The following is a 21,908-nucleotide window of genomic DNA, read 5'->3' on the forward strand; positions in this document are numbered from 1 at the left end:
TTAGACCTGCGGTCTGACACATCACTGCTCTCTGGCTCTGACTCAGGGGCTTTCCGACACGCTGCCAGCGAGGGAACATCTGCAGGACATGTGTATCAGCCAGCTAAGCTGACCATTAGCAGGAGAGACGAGTGGTCTCCTTGCTGTAGCTTGAGGAGATAATGAATTCAGTGCTGTCCTGCATAAATTCGTATTGGAGATAGTCTGGATAGTCCATAAAGCAGCCAGGAAACAAAGGGAGGAGATTTAAAACACTTTCCACACACTTCAACATGCAGAACACCAGAGACAGGTGGGGGATCACGAGTGCTAAGCCAGACTTCCTTCATGCATTGTCTCACCTCCTTTCTGTTTCCTTTTTTTCCTCTAGACCTGTCCCGGAACAGGCTGTCGGAGCTGCCAGTGGAGGCCTGCATGTTTGTGTCGCTGGAGAATCTGAACTTGTACCAGAACTGCCTACGCTCGCTACCTGAAAGCTTGATCAATCTACAGGCCCTTACGTACCTGAATATCAGGTATGAGGAATACATACACCCGTCAGCCACAATATGAACACCAACCATCTCATCAGTTCTGTAGTAATCATAGACTGTAGTCCTGTGCGACACAAACGCTCAAGTATAAACACAGGCAGCTGTCTAGGACGGCTACACAGGCTACACGGTACACAATGCGTTATAATGCTAGCAATATAAATAACATACAGCTCTGGAAAAAAAAGAGACCACTTAAAAATTATGGGTTTAATTTTAAACCTCTAGAATATATTCAGGAGCAAGATGGATGATCACAAGCCATCAATCCAAGCTGAACTGCTTGAACTTTTGCACCAGGAGTGGCACAAATTTATCCAAAAGCAGTGTGTAAGACTGGTGGCGGAGAACATTTCAAGATGCATGAAAACTGTGATTAAAAACCAGGGTTATTCCACCAAATATTGATTTCTGAACTCTTAAAACTTTATGAATATAAACTTTCTTTGCATTATTTGAGTTCTGGAATATTTTTATTAGAAGCTTGGGAAAAATGTTGCCCATAGTTTATTGAATAAAACGACAATGTAAATAGCAAAATCAAAAACTGATTTAGAAAGTGAGTTTTCCAGAGCTGTATATTATAATATGTCTGTTGAAATTGTCACCTTATTACTTGTGTGATTTGAATCACAAACATCAAATCAAATTGAGATAATGTTCTCTAAAGCACTGTCTGAGCTGGATTAGTTTTACCAGAAGAGGTTTTGTAATTTATTTTAAAAGAGATTTGACAAGGCCGATTAGTGTGGGATAAAGTATGTGTGTAATTTGCCCAAATTCCTGTCAGATAGCTGATTGAATTTTGGATATTCTTTAACGTTAGTGGACAATATCTCCCATTTCTCTCCAGATCCTTTATAAGGGACATTACTTGTCTAAATGTAAATGTTGCCTTGGTAGTGAAGTATTAGCACAATGCTAGATGTTGGTTTGAGGGCTATAAAACCCCACAGCATTGAACTGTGGAACTTTTGGAATGATGGTGCTCCATATAGAACTTTTCATTTTAGTTTTGGGTGACATGGAGTGATGATCATTCACCATTGTAACCTCACTAACACACTTTTTGTTGAATACAGTTAAATCTTCACTGCTGTTCTACAAAATTTTGCTTAAACCTTTGCACACACCTTTTTTCATTCAACATGTTTTCTTTCTTTTTATTTTATTTTTTTCTGTTGTGTTTTTTAATACTGAGGACATGAAAGCTATACAGGAACATGTGGAATTATTCTGTAAAAAAAAGTGTTAAACAAGTACCATAAGTAGCACATTTATCTTTGAGGACAGATCTGCACACTCTTGGTCATTTGATCTCAGTGTCTTAATGAGGGACCTGGAATAGTTTTCTCAGCGTTTTGAAGGAAGGAGTTCCTGGAGAATCCTGAACAATAGTTGCTGCTTTTCCTTCATGGTGTGAAGCTCCAGCTCATCCCAAATTACCTCAAATCACCATCTCTGTTCATCAGGTTTAGATCAGGGGATTAATGTGGAGGACTAACACTTTTTTACTATGTAATTCCATGTGTTCTTTAATTGTTTTCATATATTTAATATTAATCTACAATGTAGAAAATACATTGAATAAAGAAAACAACATTGAATTAGAAGGTTTCTCCAAACTTTTGACTGGTACTGTATATAAATATATAATTTATATAAGTATATAAATATTTTGAATAAGTTGTGACAATTTACTTACTAGGGATGTGCCACATCTTATCAAACACAATGTATTGTGATGCAGTAATATCTAGCTATATTACAAAATCCAGGTTTGTGAAGTAATATTTTTTGTAAAATTCGTTGTTTGCAGTTTCAGAAATATTCTGCACTTAAGTATTTTGGTGGATAAACAAAATAGACAAATGTTCACAGATTTGTTAAGAAATGTTTGAAACTGTTCTACTTCTATCAAATAAAACTAGTAACCAATGTAAAAAAGAGAAAAGAGGCAGCGGTCTAAACTAAGACGTACTGTACGCTCTCTATACAGCACTTCCTAATAATAGAGTGGTGCATAGCTGTTTCTGTTAACATGCTTTATTATTACATCACTGCGAGCGTGTCTACTGTTACTGAAGAACAATAGAAGGTCGTTTACAGTTAAATTGCTAATATATTGATTTAACTCCTCAGGATTTAGAATATAGAGTACTGAAATTTGGCCAGATTTTCAACAAGCATCAGGGCTGACTGAAACTGGAATGGCAGAAGCTGTTGTAGTTAACACTTCATGTTGTAGGTGTGAGAAGAACTGTAGTTCAACGTTGTGCTAAATTATGCTACGCACCCCCCAACCCCTCCTCCCGTTTTCACACTTTCCACAGTCGGAACCAGCTGTCCACCCTGCCCGCTCATGTGTGCAGTCTGCCTCTGAAAGTGCTGATTGCCTGCAACAACAAATTAGTGTCCTTGCCCGAAGAGCTCGGCCAACTCCGTCAGCTCACTGAACTGGTGAGTACTGGTGCAAGATGGAAGGGAACTGTGGGATTTTACTCTTTTAAACATTCAGAGTTCATTTCTGTTTGGATGTGAAATTGCACTCAATGCACATGTTTGATGTTTGAAATTGCTGTGGTACTTTCAGTAAATATGAACAAAGAATACTAGCAAAGGGTGTTGCTGTACAAATCATGCTTCACTTCACACCCTGGTTTTAGAACGAGTGCAACACAAAGAATAAAAACAAAATAAAGAAATACGGCAGGACTAGCCCAGGTTTCTTTACATTTAATTTGAATAGAATACATTTTATTCCACCTAGTGCTGTATAGTGTAGTGTATTATTATTATTATTATTATTATTATTATTATTATTATTATTATTTTGTTATTATTATTTTGTTATTATTTTTTTTTTAATCAAAACGTTTTTGTTGAAAGTTTTATATATACCGGTTGCAGAAATACCGTGCAGTAAACAAATGTTTACTATCACGTTTAAATACCACCCACAACCATCCCACTCCATCCTCACCTACACCTGCTGCTTACTCCGGCTAGCATTGCTGGAGTAGCATTAGCATTAGCTGCTAATTGTCTTAAACGCTAGCTCTTTAGCCGTTTAGAGGCAGGTATATTGGACTGTAGCCTGCGCATTTACTGTGTTAAAACAAGCTACATGGGACAAACCACTAGCTCATAATCACCCTGTCTTACTGGAACACTCCTTAGTGTAATGCTGCTGGGCGACATTTACTAGTGGATAGCTGCTAATGCTAATGCTGCTGCACCCTGTCTTAGTGGAAATCTAAGCTTACTGTAAATAACTTGAAGTGCTTTGCTCACCCAAATAAACAGTTTTCAGGAGAGAAATCTGTGTAGATTAACATCCAGCAGTCGTTTAACTTTAAAATAACATTTTTTGAATTAGCTTAGCTTTTGCACCGTAAGGCATACTTAAAATACTTTAATTTTCCCCAAAAATCATTGGTGTGCCTTATAATGTAGTGCGCCTTATGTATGAATTCTACCAGTCAGGTTGTAAGGAGCAGTAAAACCACTCCACTGAAGTACAGTGTTATAAAGTATGTTTCAATGATGTTTTTCTCCAGTACTGGGGCTGGAGCATTAGCATTTAGCATTAGCCGCTAACCACATCGCTAGCCCTTTCGTCATTCAGAGGTGAGTATAGCAGACTGTAGTCTGTGTGTTAACCATATTAAAACAAGCTACATGGAGCGAACCGCTAGCTGATAGAAAATGAATTTTCCTTGAAATATTTTTTTTTAAGAATTACAGTTTTGTTTACTTAGATGCTTCTCGCAGCTTCCATGTTAGAAGGGAAACGTGGCGACACCCTTGTTCCTTTCTATTGTTGCTTAAAATCGCCTTGTAATCCAATGTGCTTTATGTATGAAAATAGACTGGAAAGTATATGTAATTAATGGTGCGCCTTATGGTACAGTTCGCCTTAATGTCCCTAAACTATGGTACGTAAAATTGACACTGTTTATGTAGTATAATCTACTAATGAAGCTGCCGCTGTTAAGAAGCAGTGTGGGTTGTTTATTGTTTATTTTATATATTTTTTTAATTTTGATAGAATGATTCATTGTCACATTTCATTCATGCATATTGTTACATTTATGCATTGGGATATTACTATTTTTCTGTGCATCGTCACACCTTTAGCTTTGTAGATTTTGAGTCTTTGAAAGATGAACTTCCAACAGGTTCAGACCTGCTCTCCCTCTCTGTGTTCAGTACAGATTCTCACCTGTGATCAGAATTTTCTTCTTAAGCTGTAAATCATATTTTTTTTTCTGTACTTTCTTCTGTTTTCCATTTCTTTCTCTCTCGCTCACATTCCGCGTCTTCTCTCTCTAGGACGTGAGCTGTAATGAGATCCAGACTCTGCCTTCCCAGGTCGGCCAGCTCGAAACTCTGCGGGATCTGAACATCCGCCGAAACCACCTTGTTCGCCTGCCTCCTGGTCAGAGCCCACATATCTCACGTCCTCGGGCTATAACACATAAAGCATATTGATATCCCATCACCTGCCTTTCTTACACTACAAGTACACACATGATCATTTCAGTGTTTTAACAGCCCACGCCCCATACCTCATACCTCACTCAGGAACACGCATGCAGCCGTATTGACTTGTTCACCATGTACACTTTACTTCCCGTTCTCGTAATGTTTTTTTTAATAATGTTCTGCTGTTATTTTGCTTTGCGCAGAATTGGCTGAGCTGCCACTGGTGCGCTTAGATTTCTCCTGTAACAAGGTGACATCAATCCCAGTATGCTACCGCAACCTACGGCACCTCCAGAGCATCGTGCTGGACAACAATCCTCTCCAGAGCCCTCCTGCACAGGTAATTAACACCCACTGCACAGCAACGTTGCTAAAAAGACCTTTTGTAACATTTATATACTTGTAATAATCAAATTTCTTCGGACAAACGGATTTGTTAAAACATTTGTTAGACATTCTACTTGGATAGATTATGGGAAAAGTCCAGGATTACATGACCAATTCACATCCTGACATTAATATCTGTTTTGGTGATCAGATTATGTTCAGATTTTACTTGTACACACGAAATCTAAAATGCATTGTGATGTTTGGGTTTAGGATGACCTGATCTCCTCCACATTTAATAATACAGTTGTAATCTGAATGCTATTCTGTCGTTTGTGCACATGCATGCACGTGCACATGCAAATACATGTATATTCAGACATATATATATGAGATATACATATAATATATATATATTATATATAAGATATATATATATAAGAATATATAATAATTGTTATTATTTACATGTCTGGGGTTTTACTCAGGAAAGTAAAACTTGTATGCATTTGTATGACAAATGTAAACAGAATCTGGTTAAAATAAATTTAAAAATGCATGTTAATGCCAGGTGTAAACAGGCCCTATAAATCAGGAAATAATCTATTCTACTAGGCTTTAAAATGATGTCGGAATTAAATCGGTATCTGAAAATATTGGCTTTTTTCTTAAGAATCATCACCGATATAGCCAATATTTCTAACCGATACTTGCTGACATATTTATTATATGCTGGAGAAAGACCAAGCTATTGTGGCCGCACTACTTCAATCAGCGGATGCAGACTAGAAGATAGATTTATTCATTATTTTTTTTAGTTAGTTATAAAGTGATACCTGGTGGTCTAGTCTCTCTCTGCTATAAATGTGTATATCTGCATTGACAGATATATACAGTATATAGTACATGTGTAATATCGCTGTCAGCCCATCGTTGCATCACTTATTTCTACTTTGCAATTAGCCAATAAACTCACAGAATCGTGTAGTGTAAACTTTGTGCTGTGGCTTTTTCCTGGCAAACTTGAATTAGTTTTTTTACACCTCTAATAACACAGTCCAGTCCTTATGACAGCTTTATTTGCCGCAGCTGTGAAGATATGCGGTGTGTAGACTGGTGAAACTTAAAGAAATCAGAGTAAGCGTATACATGCGCTGGGAATCAGGTTACTGAGCTATAGAGCTTATATTTTCTGCCCAAACCCGACCCGGCCTGAGATCTTCACTACATTTTCCTCCAGGCTATGTTTTTTTTAATGCTATTTTTAATATAAAGCTATGGTGTGATAATCACACTTGTTGCACAAGTTAGAATGTTATCACGCAGCTCTATAACTGCACAATGAGCACTGCGCACATGTCATCTCCTCCTCTTGTCCACGCAAAGCCTTATTGCTGTTTTATTTGTTGTAAGGCTGTATGTTTCAAATAAAAAAAATAAATTATATATTCTTGAACATTGTTAATTATATTAGAGTAGACGGGGTAATTGTTTTTTAATAAACATTTTTTCTTAAGTAATAGGTCTAGGTAATAGGCTTCTTCAGTGTTGCAATGTCATCATTCAAGCAGCCCGAAAATGATTTTAAATGCTTAATTTTATTGCTCTACCCACTAAAAAAATCTCTGGTTCGGGCTCACAAAAATGGTTTATGAGGCGGGTCTGACTCGGGCAGCACATGCACGGGCTCGGGCCGGGTCGGGCTGTTTTTTTTGGGCCCAATCTAAACTCTACTGAGCTAAAATCCTGCTCTCTATTGCGGATTTTTAAATCAGATTTTTAGACCTTAATCCAATCGAAAAAAAAAAAAAAAATCAGTAGAAATATGAATATAGCTCCTTTAATATGCCTGTGGTACTACAAATAGTGCTGTGTAGCTAATGTCATGTTTTGTGTCTGCGTTCTTACAGATCTGTATCAAGGGGAAGATCCACATATTCAAGTATCTGAACATGGAGGCCTGCAAAATAGCTCCAGACCTCCCTGACTATGACAGACGACCGCTTGGCTTCGGATCTTGGTAAGAAGCTCTCATTCACTTACTCAGTCACTCGCTTTCTAATGAGTTTTAATATGTTTTTTCATCTTTCGAAGAATCTTGCCAATATTTTCTTTTAATTGTCTCATTTAATAATGAGAACAAGGCCACATGAGTCATTCTGAAGTGATTTAGGAAATGCAGGGAGACAGCAGGCGACAGTTGTTTCAGTGTTTGGTAAATATGCTCCTGGGTGCGGGCTCTGACGCAAGAACTCATGTCTGTACAGGCGTAGAACAGATAAGTGGGATGTAGGTGTTGATATATGTTCCTGTATGTCTACAGTGATGCATGTAGCATTCAGTAAGCCACTGCATTTTGCTCATGCTAAATGTGGTTGTGGGCTTGTTGTCACTGATAAAGTTTGGTCCTGTTTAAAGTAGTGATATCTGAGATGCGTGTTAATTGATATAAATGGGGTCTGTGTTTAGATAAAGAATGTTCAGCACTAGAGGTGTGCCATATCGCATTGTACACAAAATATCACCAACAATTTTGAATATCGTGCACGATATTATACCCTGAAATATTGTGCCATACCACAGTTATCACATCAGGGTACTACTTTTTTACTGTTTTTAGCAAAAGAAAAATTCACACTGTTCTCATTTCCCATTATATATCTACTAAACGCAGATTTTATCTGTCCAATATTATTTATTTTACTTTAATCCTGGATATATAGAGATATTTGGAGTGCATTGTTAGTATCATAAAATTATGGATCATTGACTTCTGTTACAAATCTGATAAAATTCTTGTATTTTTTCTCAGTTTTATATTTATTCTCAGTTAGGGGGTGTGCCATATCACATCAAGTCCAATAATACAATTTAATTTTCATTTTGTTTCAGTAGTGTGTTCTTGAAATACTATTTTTAATTCAGTGTTTTGTCATATCCCTAGGCCTGTCACGATAACAACATTTTCAGGACGATATATTGTCCCAGAAATTATTGCGATAAACAATAAATATTGTCATTTTAAAGCGTCACTATAGTAAATGCTTTTTTCCTGCTTCGGGGCTGTAGTACTATTACACCATTTATTTATACCAGTACAATTACACCATTTTTTATTATTAAGAACAGACATTGGGCTTCCAATATAAAAAATATTTTAATATCCTAAACAAATAAAACAAATAAAGTACAACCACCCTGGTACTCTGCACTAAATATTAAACAGTCCTTTATAAAAAAAAAAAATAAAGTAAAATCAAATAGATGAAAGTAACATTTACATGAATAATTTTTTTTTTTAACTCTAGATATAACACAAAGGAACTTGCAGATTCTTTTTTCTGAGCATATACGCATATGCTGTAAAACACATTAGCTCAAAAACACACACGTCCAAATGATCAAAGACACAGATGGCTCGGCCATAGCTCTTGCTATAAGTATATTTTTTAATTTAACTGTCAGACACTCGAATACATTCGCCAGCAAACACATCTCCACACACTCTCCGCTGTGTATGTGCGCGCGATGGCTGTTATCGACGTCGGCAAAAATGATCACAGTTTAAAAAAATATCATACGATAAGTCGATAACTTAATTATCGCGACCGGCCTACATATCCCCAAGAGTTCGTTATCGTGAAAATACCATGAAATATCCTGATAATATTTTAGGGCCCATATCGCCCTCCCCTACTCAGCAGGCTTGTTTTGATATGCAGATTTCAGTAAGCAAATCTTAGACTCCACTCTGTTTAATCTCAACTCTCTTTTTTTTTTTATCTGACTGTGTTTCTCTCAGTGTGGACGAGCTGTATCCAGGCCGGCCGTACGGAGCTCTGGACTCTGGGTTTAACAGTGTGGACAGTGGAGACAAGAGATGGTCTGGCAATGAGGTGAGTCACAGATTGTCTCTGCTGACATACACTATATGTCCAGATAATTGTGGATAGTTTGGTCAAGATTAAAACAAGGAATTAATATTTGTTAAAGTATTTAAAAACTGTACAATTCCAATTCATTTTAGCTGAGGAGGAAAACAATAGACAAGTAGACTTAAAAGCTCCCTCCAATGAACATCAGTCAGAAACAGATGCTTTACATACTGTATATCTCTTATGTTATATAGTTTAATGCACCTTCATTTACTTAAATTGAGAAAACATAGAAGACATAGCGAATATGGTCACACTAATTGTTTTACATTTTAGCTGAAATATGTTGCTTTGTAATAAAATATACCAACTTATAAACTACTTTAGAATGAATTGCAAATACTTTCAGAATTTATAAATTGGACCACATTCGGATTTACAGCTCTGGAAAGAATAAGAGACCACATAAAATGATTTTCTTTGATTTTACCAATTAAAAAACCCTTAATCAAGAGGAAGATGGATGATCACAAGCCATCAAACCAAGCCGAACTACTTGAATTTTTGCACCAGGAGTGGAATAAAGTTATCCAAAAGCAGTGTATAAGACTGGTGGAGGAGAACATGCCAATATGCATGAAAACTGTGATTAAAAACCAGGGTTATTCCACCAAATATTGATTTCTGAACTCTTAAAACTTTATGAATATGAACTTTTCTGTATATCCTTTGTTTTGTTACTATATATCATTAATACTATCACTCATAGCACGGGTGTCCACAAACTTTAGAACAACTGTTTCCCAGGCTTAAAATTAAGCATAGTTTCGGACTACGCTGCGTTTTGATTGGAGGATTTTACATTGCAAGGAAAATGTATTTGTGGTAACGTACTTTTGCTGCATGTTCGTGATTTAAAAACAACTATTGTTGAACTGTTAATTGAAGTTATTCATGATATTTTTATATATAAATTTAGCCCATGATTAGAGAAAGATATATGCCCCCAAAGATGCTCATCTTGACCAGACAATGATTTGTATTTTAGGGGTTAAATTACTGAGTATATCTCAGCTCATCTTTCTTTTTTCTTTTAACCTTTAACTTTTTTTCTGTATCTCTTCCCACAGCCCTCTGATGAGCTGTCGGACCTGCCGCTGAGAGTGGCAGAAATAACCAAAGAACAAAGACAAAGGAGAGAGAGGGAACGGGACGAGCACAGGCCAGGCTCGCTCCTGGCCAATGGAACATGTAAGAAGAGTGAATGTTGGGTTCTGACAGAGACACCTTTCTTCCTTGCCATTGAAGCTTCTCAGTGCTAACTTTGGCGTCTGCTTTTCTTTATCTTAGTGGAGACAGAGCTTGAGCAGATAGACTTTATTGACAGCTGCACAGGAGAGGAAGATGAGGAGGATGGAAGAAGTCGAGGAGGGGAGCCAGTCAGCCTTAGCTCCCAGTTTATGGCATATATTGAAAGACGAATAACCAGAGAGGTACCTGTTCTGTGTATTAACTTTCTTTTTTCCTCTTTTTTGGTTTGTTAAGTTGTATTTGCTTTGTTTTGCTGTATTTCATTTTATTTTTCGGTCTACAGGGTTCGCCAGTTAAGGCCAGCTACTCCAGAGACGGTAGAACTGATGATTCCAGACGCCAGGGGTCCTTACACAATCGGTAGGTACCTGTATAAGTGAATGTACAACCCATCCACTTCATTGAATGCATGTGGCCTTCAGACTAGCTTAAGAACACTGGACTCTAGACCAGTGAAGATGTGTTCTCTGGATTTTTCGCATCCTTAGAGAGATGAGGGGAAAGAGTCAAATCGACCCACTCTGAGACCAATTGTGCTCTCTCAGGGCTCTCGCAGCTGAGGGCAAGCTGCATAACCAGAATTCGAACCAGCGATCATTCAATCATAGTGCCAGCACTTAGCCTGCCTGGACCACTCGGCACCCTTAAGAGAGTTCTTTGCCATGAAGTGCCATGTTAAATAGTCAGTGGCCAGTATGTGAATTTAACAGCCCTTCTCCCCATTCACACTTGGAACCTTGTAACACTAATAAACCACATTACACCAGAAAGGGAAAATGATATACTCTCTTGTTTTGCCAGCTTTTTGGATATTTCTGTGTTTAGTGCAGAGTTATTTTCAGTAGAAAGAAAATCTATACTACTATCTATCTATACTACTATACAGGCTATACAATGACTACTCTAACTTTTAATCTAAGTTTAATTTTTAGAGTGTTGTCCCATTTTAAAGATATTATAAAATATTTACATGTTTTTAATGTGAGGGGTCTACTCACCTTTGAAAATACAGTGTCTGTCAAAATGTTGTAATAAAGAAATGTTTGGTTAGAAAAGTATTATTTGTTAACTAAGCGAGTTTGTTATGTTAGGTCTGTTTATTAGGGTAAAGAAGTTATTGCAGCTATGGTGTGCATAGTGATCTATTGTTAAACAGCCTCTGTTAAAATAAATATGCATTATATCTGTAAATCATAGCTTAGATTAGTGTTGTGTGGTTGAAAGCTAATAATGAAATGTTATCTCTACAGTGCAACAGACACAGCCGGCACTCTGTCCTCCCCAACTCATAATCAGGTAATTGTTTCTTGGTATTTCAGTATAAATGAAAGGTATTTTAACAGTACGGTGAAAAAGTAGGACACCTCATTAAAGCCTTGGTCTTTTTAATATTTGCATATATAAACATTTGATCTTCACTTCATTCAGACAGATATTTGGTTTGACATTTGTATCACCATGGCCAGATCAAAATAATGCACTGAGGCTTCCAGAATCAGATCAGAACAATTAGAAATCAGCTGTTTTACTGTGCAGAAGATTACTGCCAATATGGACAGGTCAGGCAGTTGTTGCCTAGTTTAGCCCAAGAGCCACACACCACTAGATGAGTAAAGGAGTCCAATAATCCTAAATCGTACAGTAGCTCTCACTTCAGTTTATGCCAAGTTACAGCAGGTACCATCAGAAAGAGACCAAACAGGTTTGATTTTCATGGGAAGTCTGCAATCAGAAAGCCCTTGCTGTCAACATGTAAACACTGTATCTGAAACATCACACAGCTGAAAGAATTCTGCATGAAGGAGTGGGATTTTTTGTCTAAAATGTTTCTAAAGGGCATTTTTTATAGGACTTGGTATCACTTTATTAAGAGTTTATGGAAAGTACTTTATTAATGGTTATTATTTAGGTTGTAAAAGCTTAAAATATATATTTAGCAGTTCCAACACGTTCATAGAAAGGGCAACAAACAGTGAGTCCACAATTATTTTTATTATTTTTATTATAAAACCTCAGATCTTTCTGGATACTTATTTTATTTTGTCTTTTTAATCAGTCAACTATAACATATCTGATGAAATAATAGAGAAAATCAGTTTTACAATATTTTTATAAGCAGGAAATTATTAAATAAAGTTATTTTAATGTTATTTTACTGCTGACTAAATGAAAATAAAAGTAAGGTAAACTGTGATGATTAACAGCATAAATTTATGTGGAAAATGACAGGCCACTGTTGCCGTTTCTATTTATGTGTTGTAACTACTTATTAATGGATTTTAAAGTGTTTACAACATAATTATTAATGTCCATAATAACATTAATAAGCTCTTTTTATAAACTATTTAAAAACCCTATATTAGGAACCTTATTTCAAAATGCTACTCTTAATTTTTATTTGTCGTTATATTACCTCAGTCTTTCAGTACTATTCAAATGAAGATCAATTGTCAATCTGTTTATATACTTTATAGTGAAATACCATAAAATAAACAGGTTTTATGAGGTGCTCTAACTGTTTCACATGACTGTATGTACAGGTATTAAAGCAGGTTGTCTTTGTGTCTGTGTTAGCGGCAGATATCGGGCTCTGGCTTGGGGTTGGAGCGCATGCGGAGAGAAGCCCAGCTCGCAGCTCAGCGGTACGAGGAGGAAAGACAGAAAGCGAGAACAGCACAGAGAGACGCTGTTAGGAGTTATGTGAAGGTACGGAAACGCATGCTGTGTTCTAATGGATTGTTCTACTGCAGGAAACGTGCATAAAGAGTAGATACGCTGTTTTATTAATTAATTCTCCAGCTGGAGGAAAGCATTGCACAGGAAATATTAACTCAGTGAATTATTTTACTGTGATTAAAGTACAATTAGTTACTGGGTACTTACTGTAGAGGTAAATCAAGTGATTTTAAAACACTTACACTTCTTCTTAATTTTATTTTCAGCATAAATCAACTCAGAGTCCCACTAAACTCAGCCCTACAGACAGTGAGGTGAGCTCATCCCACATCACTGCATGTTTATTCCTCACCCCCCCCCCAAACTACCCATACATTTCCCCAGACCTCCCTGGTGTGTGTGTGTGTGTGTGTGTCTCTGTCTCAGTGTCTGTAGTCTTACCCCTGTCTGCCCACTCCCCCTCAGACCCTGTACCCCTCCAGACGCTCCACCCATACAGATGACTCCGCCCTCTTTATGGTAAGAGCCCGTCTGCATGGAATGAACTACCCTGTCCCCCATCCATCTGAACAACCCCGTCATAATCCATCATACTCTTCAAACTGTGTTCACACCTGGGATGCACCGAAATAAACAAATTATATGACCAAAGGCCAAATACTGAATACAGAATACATTTTCTTTTGAAGAGCTTCATTAAATTGATTTTTTACCATAGTTATTAAAATTTTAAGTGTTCAATATCCTGGCAGACATACCAACAAAGCACAATACATTTATCTCCTGAATTAAAACAAAAGAGAAGTTCTAGTCATGCATTTGCCTCAGCAGTGCAATTTTAGTAGTACATTTACCTGAGCAGTCATGCATTTGCCTTAGCAGTGCAATTTTAATAGTACATTTACCTCAGCAGTGCAATATTAGTAGTACATTTACCTCAGCAGTCATGCATTTACCTTAGCAGTGCAATTTTAGTTGTACATTTACCTCAGCAGTGCAATATTAGTAGTACATTTACCTCAGCAGTTATGCATTTACCTTAGCAGTGCAATTTTAGTTGTACATTTACCTCAGCAGTGCAATTTTAGTAGTACATTTACCTAAGCAGTGCAATTTTAGCAGTGCATTTACCTCAGCAGTCATGCATTTGCATCAGCACAATTTTAGTAGCGCATTTACCTCAGCAGTCATGCATTTACCTCAGCAGTCATGCATTTACCTCAGCAGTGCAATTTTAGTTGTACATTTATCTCAGCAGTGCTACTTTAGTTGCACGTCGGTGAAATTCACACAATTGAACGGCAGTCAGGTGCCCTGTACAGCTATTAAACTTCCACTGTAAAACAATATACAGACAGTTTGTAAAAATGGTAGTAACCTGATGCAAGACATGATAATTATGTGTCTCATTTAGTTTGTGTTAGTCAAGTGTAAAAACGAACATAATCCTGCTGTTTCCCAGCTCTCCCTACTGGCTCATTATATACTCTTATGCTCATTATATACAACAGTGCTCGGATATGCAATGCTGCCTGGAGGGGAGAAGGCAGATGGATTGTGGGCCTGCCAAGGCCTTTGATGGAAAAAATCCTAATGTTAGAGAAAACACTACAGTATGACCTAAAATAAAAAAAGTTTCCCATTGTTTGCAGTAAAATATTTGGGCTTTTCATCTATTCAGACAAAAATTTAAAGAGCTTTTTTTGCAGTTTTGTGCCTAATAATTTTGGTTGCATCCTTTACTTCTACTTTATTCTCCATCTAAAGGTTGTATGCATTCCTGTTTCCTTGTTTCTTTCGTTCTCTAAACTAAAGAAGCGAGAGGTCAGATCTTAATGAGGGATGGGTATTTAAGGAAATGAGTCAGGAAAAGAGTTGGTGCCAAGAACGCAGATTGTTAAGCAACTGTCCTGAGATTTGTTTATTCTGCTGTTTTTCGCATGCACGCACACTCTTATCATGCCCAGGTTGTCTCGGATGTCTTCCTGGGATCTATAAAATATGTTTCTGCTCATGCAATCTGAGTAATGATGCTCTATAAGCATCATAAGCAGAATGTAAGCCAGAGTCAGGAGGTTAAAGAACCTCTTTTATGACTTTATACTTTTAAAATGAACAGTGGTATGAAAAGGTTTGGGCACCCCTGATTAATTTTCATGATTTTTCTTTATAAATCATTGGTTGTTCAGATCAGCAATTTCAGTTAAATATATCATATAGCAGATGAACACAGTGATGTTTGAGAAGTGAAATTAAGTTTATAGGATTTACAGAAAGAGTGCAATAATTCTTTAAACTAAATTAGACAAATTTGGGCACCTTTGTCATTTTATTGATTTGAATACCTTTAGCACTAATTAGTCTAAAGCAAAATTTGTTTGGTAAGCTTATTGACCCTTGAACTACATAAATAGGTGAATCAAATTCTACTAAAGCGTTTATGCAGATAAACAAATACAATATTCTGGAATGATCATCTCAGTCGCCAGACCTGAATATTATTATAAATCTGTGGTGTGATTTAAAGCGGGCTGTTGATCAGAAACAATCAAACCTGACTGAACTGGAGACGTTTTGTAAAGAAGAATGGTCCAAAATACCTTCAACCAGAAGCCAGACTCTCATCGGAAGCTATAGGAAGAGTTTTGATGCTGTTATTTCTGTAAAATTAGGATATAATACTAAATACTAATACTAAATATTGAGATTACCTGCCTGATTTAGTTAAATATAAATAATATATTATATATATTATAATAATTTAGTTATTAAATAATTATTGCACACTTTCTGTAAACCCTTTAAACTTCATTTCACTTTTCAAATATCACTCTGTTCATCTGCTTTATGATATAGGCTATTTAACTGAAATTGCTGATCTGAACAACCAATGATTTATAAAAAGAAATCTTTATCAGGGGAAAAAATTATCAGGGGTGCCCAAACTTTGTCATACCACTGTATATTCTTATCGCTTATGCGTTTTTCACTTTTTATAGTTATTTGTATTGAGTGCCCATATGTACCTAAAACATATCCACCAGTAGAGAACTACTATGAATGAGTAGGGAATAATTAATAATCAGTAAGATACGTACGTCATCTGTAATAAACTGTCAGTCTCTCTGTTTCTCTCCTCTGCTGATCTCTGTTATGCTAACATGCTAACCTTCTTCCAGACTAGATCTGCTTTGTCCTGCAAATGCTTCAGTGTGTTCCCGCTTTAAAGCTTCTCTTCTGCTGTGCTTTTTTTCCCCTCTTCTTGTCTCTCTCTCAATCTCTCTATGTGTCTCTGTCATTGTCAATCTCTCTCTTTTATTCGGCCTGGCTTTGCTGATGTGTGCCAGAGTGAGTTCGAGCCCTTAATGGTGTTTGAAATAGACATAGACACCAACACTATAAAGAAGAGGCCAGGCCCTCCTAAGCAGGTGAAAGATTTTAACCAATCACAGATTCACCGAATGTACACCAATTATTTTATTTATTTGTTTTACTGGGTCACTTAATTTTGTACACATGCACTTTAGTGAACACCTCCCACTGTACAAAAACACTACTACTGTAGACTAGGGCTGCAACAATCAGTTGATATAATCGATCAAGTGATGACAATGACAAAACACTGAATTTTTAAAAGCCTTAAGAATGTAATATTTTAACAGAATGAATTTAGAAGTTTTGTTTAGTATAAATGAGAGTCGTATACATTCAGTAGAATCAAAGAAATCTATAAATCTGATTTTGTTGCAAAATGTAAAAAAAAAAAAAAACACGAATTGTTTGTATGTCCATAACTCTAAGATCCATATGAACTGTGTTTATATGTGAATTGAAATATATATCAAATTAATACAAATATTTACATATGGTTATTATTTACATCTCAAATTAAGATATTTTTGAGTAGTTTAGGGTGACGTGTGAGTTTCCTATAAATACTTTGTAATATTTAGTAGGCAAATAATAGAACATGAAACACTAACAAAATCAAAATATGAGAAATAATCGGTAGATTAGTTGACTATTAAGAAGTGGTGTGGTTGTTTAAAAAATTTAATCAGATTATTTACAATAATATTCTGTTTATTAACTGTGATTAATCACACTTGTTCTTAAGAATGCATGATAAACTGGATAGAGGAAACTATATTTACTTTATTATAAACATCTCAGCTTGATTATAAGGATTTCTGAATTAGAACTTAATTTGCTGAGTATAAAAGGTGTTTTCACACTTGTAGTTGGTTTCTATGGTCTGGATCAGTTGATAAGTTTGTTTACAAAGAGCTCTTTATCCCTCTTGTTTGGTTTGGGTTTACACAGGCTTAAACCTAAATGCACCAAAATGCACACCAGTGAACCATGCGAGCACATTGTCTCCTCTGATTGGTTAAAGCTTTTATACAGTGCAGGTGTGAGCAGTGAACACTGCACATACAGCAAGTGTAAACAGCATGGAGCAGCAGAGACAGTGTTTGTTCATAGCAGTATAATATCTGACTAATAAATCAGATTCAACTGCAAATAAACAGCAGTTTAGGTCAATTAAAAAGAATAGTATATGATATCTGGGTCGGCTCAAAACCAGATCATATTCTTACACACAAGCGAACAGCTCCAGGAAAAAAAAATCTACACGTTACAGATTCCAAATGAATCGCGTGCGTTAGCGCTTTAATGTTGCCAGTCCTAGTATTAAGTAATCATTAGTTGCAGCCCTACTGTAGACTAGGAAGTGCCTCAGAGCACTGCAGTTGCATGTGTTGTGTGCACTGTTTTGTGATTCTTGGTTGCATGCTGGTTGTCTGTACTGTATATTGTGCTTGGGTCAGTAGGGACTTCCATCTCCAAACCCATCTACTTAGACACCACCGCCTCTGTTATTAAGGGAGAATTAAAGACTGAGAGAATTATAACGGGATCATCTAGTCCGGCTCTGTGTGGTGCTGGCTTATGCACACATTGGTTGGCTGCACTCTGGCTCACCCGTTTAAATAAATCTGCAGATTTGAGCAGTATTAGAGCTCTGGCAGTGTAAACAGATCTGCTGATGTCCTGCCATGCTCTAAACTGGCAGTCTGATACAGTATCTAATCAGATTTGGATATGGGAGGTAAGTAGGACAGAATTGACTTTGGAAAGCATCTCTGCGGTAGCAGAGGTGAATAGATCATTGGAATTTTAAATTTTACTTTAGTCAGCTCTAGGACTGGACAATATAAAGCTCTGGACCACTTTAGTTTCTGAATCAGTTTCTCTGATTTTGCCTGTTATAGGTTTGTGTTTGAGTAAAATGTACATTGTTTTATTCTATAAACTACAGAAATCATTTCTCCCAAATTCCAAACTAGAAAATGAGAAATGGCTGAAATAACAAAAAAGATGCGGGACTTTCAGACAACAAATAATGCAAAGAAAACAAGTTCATTTTCATGAAGTTTAAGAGTTCTGACATCAATATTTGGTGGAATAACCCTGTTTTTTAATCACAGTTTTCATGCATCTTTGAATGTTCTCCTCCACCAGTCTTACATGCTGGTTTTGGATAACTTAATTCTATTCCTGCAAAAATTGCTCAGTTTGCAAAAAAAAAATGCAAAAATTCAAGCAGTTCAGTTTGGTTTGATGGCTTGTGATCATCAATCTTCCTCTTGATTATATTCCAGAGGTTTTCAATTTGGTAAAATCAGAGAAACTCATAATTTTTATTTATTTTATTTTATTAATTTTTATTTTATATATATATATATATATATATATATATATATATATATATATATATATATATATATATATATATATATATATATATATATATAATTTGTTTTGGTCGATACAGTATAATTCCGATATCAATATGAACAATATAAAAGCCTTTACCTGTGGTGTATGTAATCAGGCATTGACAGAGCTGGGTGAGATGGGCGATGGTTTCCTGCTTATGCATATTAAAGGATAGTGTCATTACTATGATTTTTTTTTTTTTTTTTTTATGATACAATAATTTTATTTTATTTTATTGATATATTGGCATCTGGGCATGAAAGATTCAGTATGAATGTGGGCTTCTGTCTTCCAATCAGCATAATATTCATAATGCCAGCAGCTTTATATTTAATTTAATAAGCTAAGTTTTTTTTTTTTTTTTTTTTTTTAAATACACCCAAACTGAACTATGCTTCTCAACACACATAACCAAACCTCTCTTCTTTTTTCTTGTGTTGTCCTTTTCCATCAGAATGTACACTAGTGATGCACAGTGGTATCAACTAACAACCATCATAAGCCAATAAATATAAATATATATATTTTTTTACTTGACATATACATAAATGCTCTGCAGCTATAACAACTTCAAACTTTAAATGTGGCTAGTCATCTAAAGTGTGTAAAGTTCCTTAGAGATCTAAATCTCAGATATTACTATACATTCCCAAGATGATATCATCACGATACTAAGATTCTGCGATACTCTGTATAAATCGCAAGACAATCTCTAAAATACTTCACAGCATCTGTATTACTGGATAGGAGGATACATTTCTTCTAAATAAGCAAATTCCAGGAAGTATGGATTTATTGGTGTCAGTTTAAAATCTTAGGGAGATTAGAGTTTACATGATACTAGTCTGTGTGCCATGACTTTGGGCATTTCTCTGCAATTGGCTCTAATTGGCTGTATATGAGTGTTGGTTGTTTTCCTATCACTCTATCAATAGTGTATATAGTTTATACAGTTTGTCCCCCAAGTGTCTGCTTCTGTTCTATGCTACTGCAGTTCACGTTCTTATCCCTTGTCTTTCTTCACCTTCATCTCTTATCTTCTCGTCTCTTTTCCTGCGCTCTGACTGACAGTCAGTCACTGGTAACCCAGTGGATGGGTGTGTGTCTCCCACCGCAGACACTGGCACCTCTTGCAACTCACTGCAGGTACACAGTTCTGCATGTACCCGCTGTATTCTTACACTACATCTGAAGTCTCAGACCTGGATGCTTTATATGGTAGTGCTTATTTTCGGACAAAATTTGAAATAATTGATATTTGATATCAGAGTATAGCATCTGTGTAACACTGGGCTTCTGTGTAAAATATCTCGTTCTGTTCTTTTTACTCAATTTGTAAAGGTAATTTTATGTTATTAGAAAATATAACTGTCCTTAATACTGCCTCAGATTTTTGTAACCTGTGGACCAATAAAAATGGCCCAAAATGATGTGAAATTACCATTCCTAAATCCTGTATATACAGCTCTGGAGAAAAAAAAAAGAGACCACTTAAAAATACTTATAATAATAATAATGATTTTACCAAATCGAAACCTCTGGAATATAATCAAGAGGAAGATGGATGATCACAAGCCATCAAACCAAGCTGAACTGCTTGAATTTTTAGCACCAAGAGTGACAAAGTTATCCAAAAGCAGTGTGTAAGACTGGTGGAGGAGAACATGCCAAGAAATGCATGAAAACTGTGATCTAAACCCAGGCTTATTCCAACAAATATTTGATTTCTAAACTCTTAACACTTTATGAATATGAACTTGTTTTCTTTGCATTATTTGAGGTCTGAAAGCTCTGCATCATTTTTGTTATTTCAGGCATTTCTCATTTTCTGCAAATAAATGCTATAAGTGACTATTTTTATTTGAAATTTGGGAGAAATGTTGTCTGTAGTTTATAAAATAAAATAAAAAAATGTTAATTTTACTCAAACATAACCTATAAATAGTAAAATCAGAGAAACTGATTCAGAAACTGAAGTGGTCTCTCTTTTTTTTTTTCCAGAGCTGTATATCCCAATATATGAAGTATGAATTAAGATCCCTATTATATATCATGTATGTTATATCAAAAGTCTTGGGATAATTTGGATCACTTATTGTTTTCAAACTTTAAACTGGTTTTGTATGTCCATAATTATATTGAATCATAAGTTGATCATGTAAATATAGGTGTTTTTTTGTCAGCTGCTTTTGCAATGTCTTAGTAGGAGCTATTCAGTCTAGCACCATTTTGGAGCTGCTGACACATCATAGAACATGTCTGTAATGTGGTCAGCTAAATTTAAATATATATTTCTGCTTAATTTTGACTTCCTTTTATGCTCTCTTTGTTTCGCTTCTGTTTAACCGCAGCAAGGAGAAGAACGTGCCTCGCTCTCCCCAACAGGTGAGTGTTTTTATATTGTTTTACTGGGTTGCATGCACATCCGCCTCAAAGCTGTTCCTCCTCATCTTCATAAACCAGTATCACTCATATCACTGTATCTCACAGCCCTCCAGTCACCTACTTACCCCAGCCCTGCTGCCCCATCTGCCTGCCGCGGAGCCAACCAGCGTCCTGAGAGCTTTCTCTTCCGCCTCAGCCAAAGAGAGGACAAAAAGAGAGGTACTATTTTTACACCCTGTTTGTATGCTGGCAAACAAACATACTAACAAAACAGTTAACATCACTTTTTAAGCTAGGCTATGTGAGCTAAGCCCTGCCATTATCAGGAGATTGCTGGTTTGAATCCTGTTTATGTATCTTGCCATCGACTACCGGTGCCCTGAGAAAGCACAATTGGCCTTGCTCTCTGGGTGAGTAGATAGCGCTCTCTTTTCTCATCACTCCAAATGGTGATGTCGATCAGCACAAGGCGTCTGTGAGCTGATGTATCGGAACCGAGTTGCTGCGCTTTCCTCCGAGCGCACTGTGA

At 36.3% G+C, this 21,908-nt stretch overlaps 1 protein-coding gene across 7 annotated transcripts in view; it reads left to right on the forward strand.

Moving 5' to 3' along the window:
* lrch3 (leucine-rich repeats and calponin homology (CH) domain containing 3) overlaps positions 1-21,908 on the forward strand; it is a 52,243-nt gene that overhangs the window by 18,464 nt on the left and 11,871 nt on the right. For 2 of the 7 annotated variants that reach the window (XM_022679481.2, XM_022679479.2), the window contains exons 2-18: positions 371-515; positions 2,867-2,993; positions 4,869-4,974; positions 5,225-5,361; positions 7,259-7,368; positions 9,151-9,244; positions 10,354-10,474; positions 10,574-10,716; positions 10,818-10,894; positions 11,785-11,830; positions 13,109-13,240; positions 13,477-13,524; positions 13,676-13,729; positions 16,558-16,638; positions 20,066-20,140; positions 21,346-21,379; positions 21,485-21,598. In XM_022679481.2, coding sequence (XP_022535202.2) covers positions 371-515; positions 2,867-2,993; positions 4,869-4,974; positions 5,225-5,361; positions 7,259-7,368; positions 9,151-9,244; positions 10,354-10,474; positions 10,574-10,716; positions 10,818-10,894; positions 11,785-11,830; positions 13,109-13,240; positions 13,477-13,524; positions 13,676-13,729; positions 16,558-16,638; positions 20,066-20,140; positions 21,346-21,379; positions 21,485-21,598 — 1,644 coding nt within the window. The remainder of the gene's footprint in view (positions 1-370; positions 516-2,866; positions 2,994-4,868; positions 4,975-5,224; positions 5,362-7,258; positions 7,369-9,150; positions 9,245-10,353; positions 10,475-10,573; positions 10,717-10,817; positions 10,895-11,784; positions 11,831-13,108; positions 13,241-13,476; positions 13,525-13,675; positions 13,730-16,557; positions 16,639-20,065; positions 20,141-21,345; positions 21,380-21,484; positions 21,599-21,908) is intronic. The other 5 variants (XM_007243985.4, XM_022679482.2, XM_007243988.4 and 2 more) reach the window with 5 other exon arrangements.

Source organism: Astyanax mexicanus, chromosome 9 (assembly GCF_023375975.1).
Source record: "Astyanax mexicanus isolate ESR-SI-001 chromosome 9, AstMex3_surface, whole genome shotgun sequence".
NCBI classification, from domain to species: domain Eukaryota; kingdom Metazoa; phylum Chordata; class Actinopteri; order Characiformes; family Acestrorhamphidae; genus Astyanax; species Astyanax mexicanus.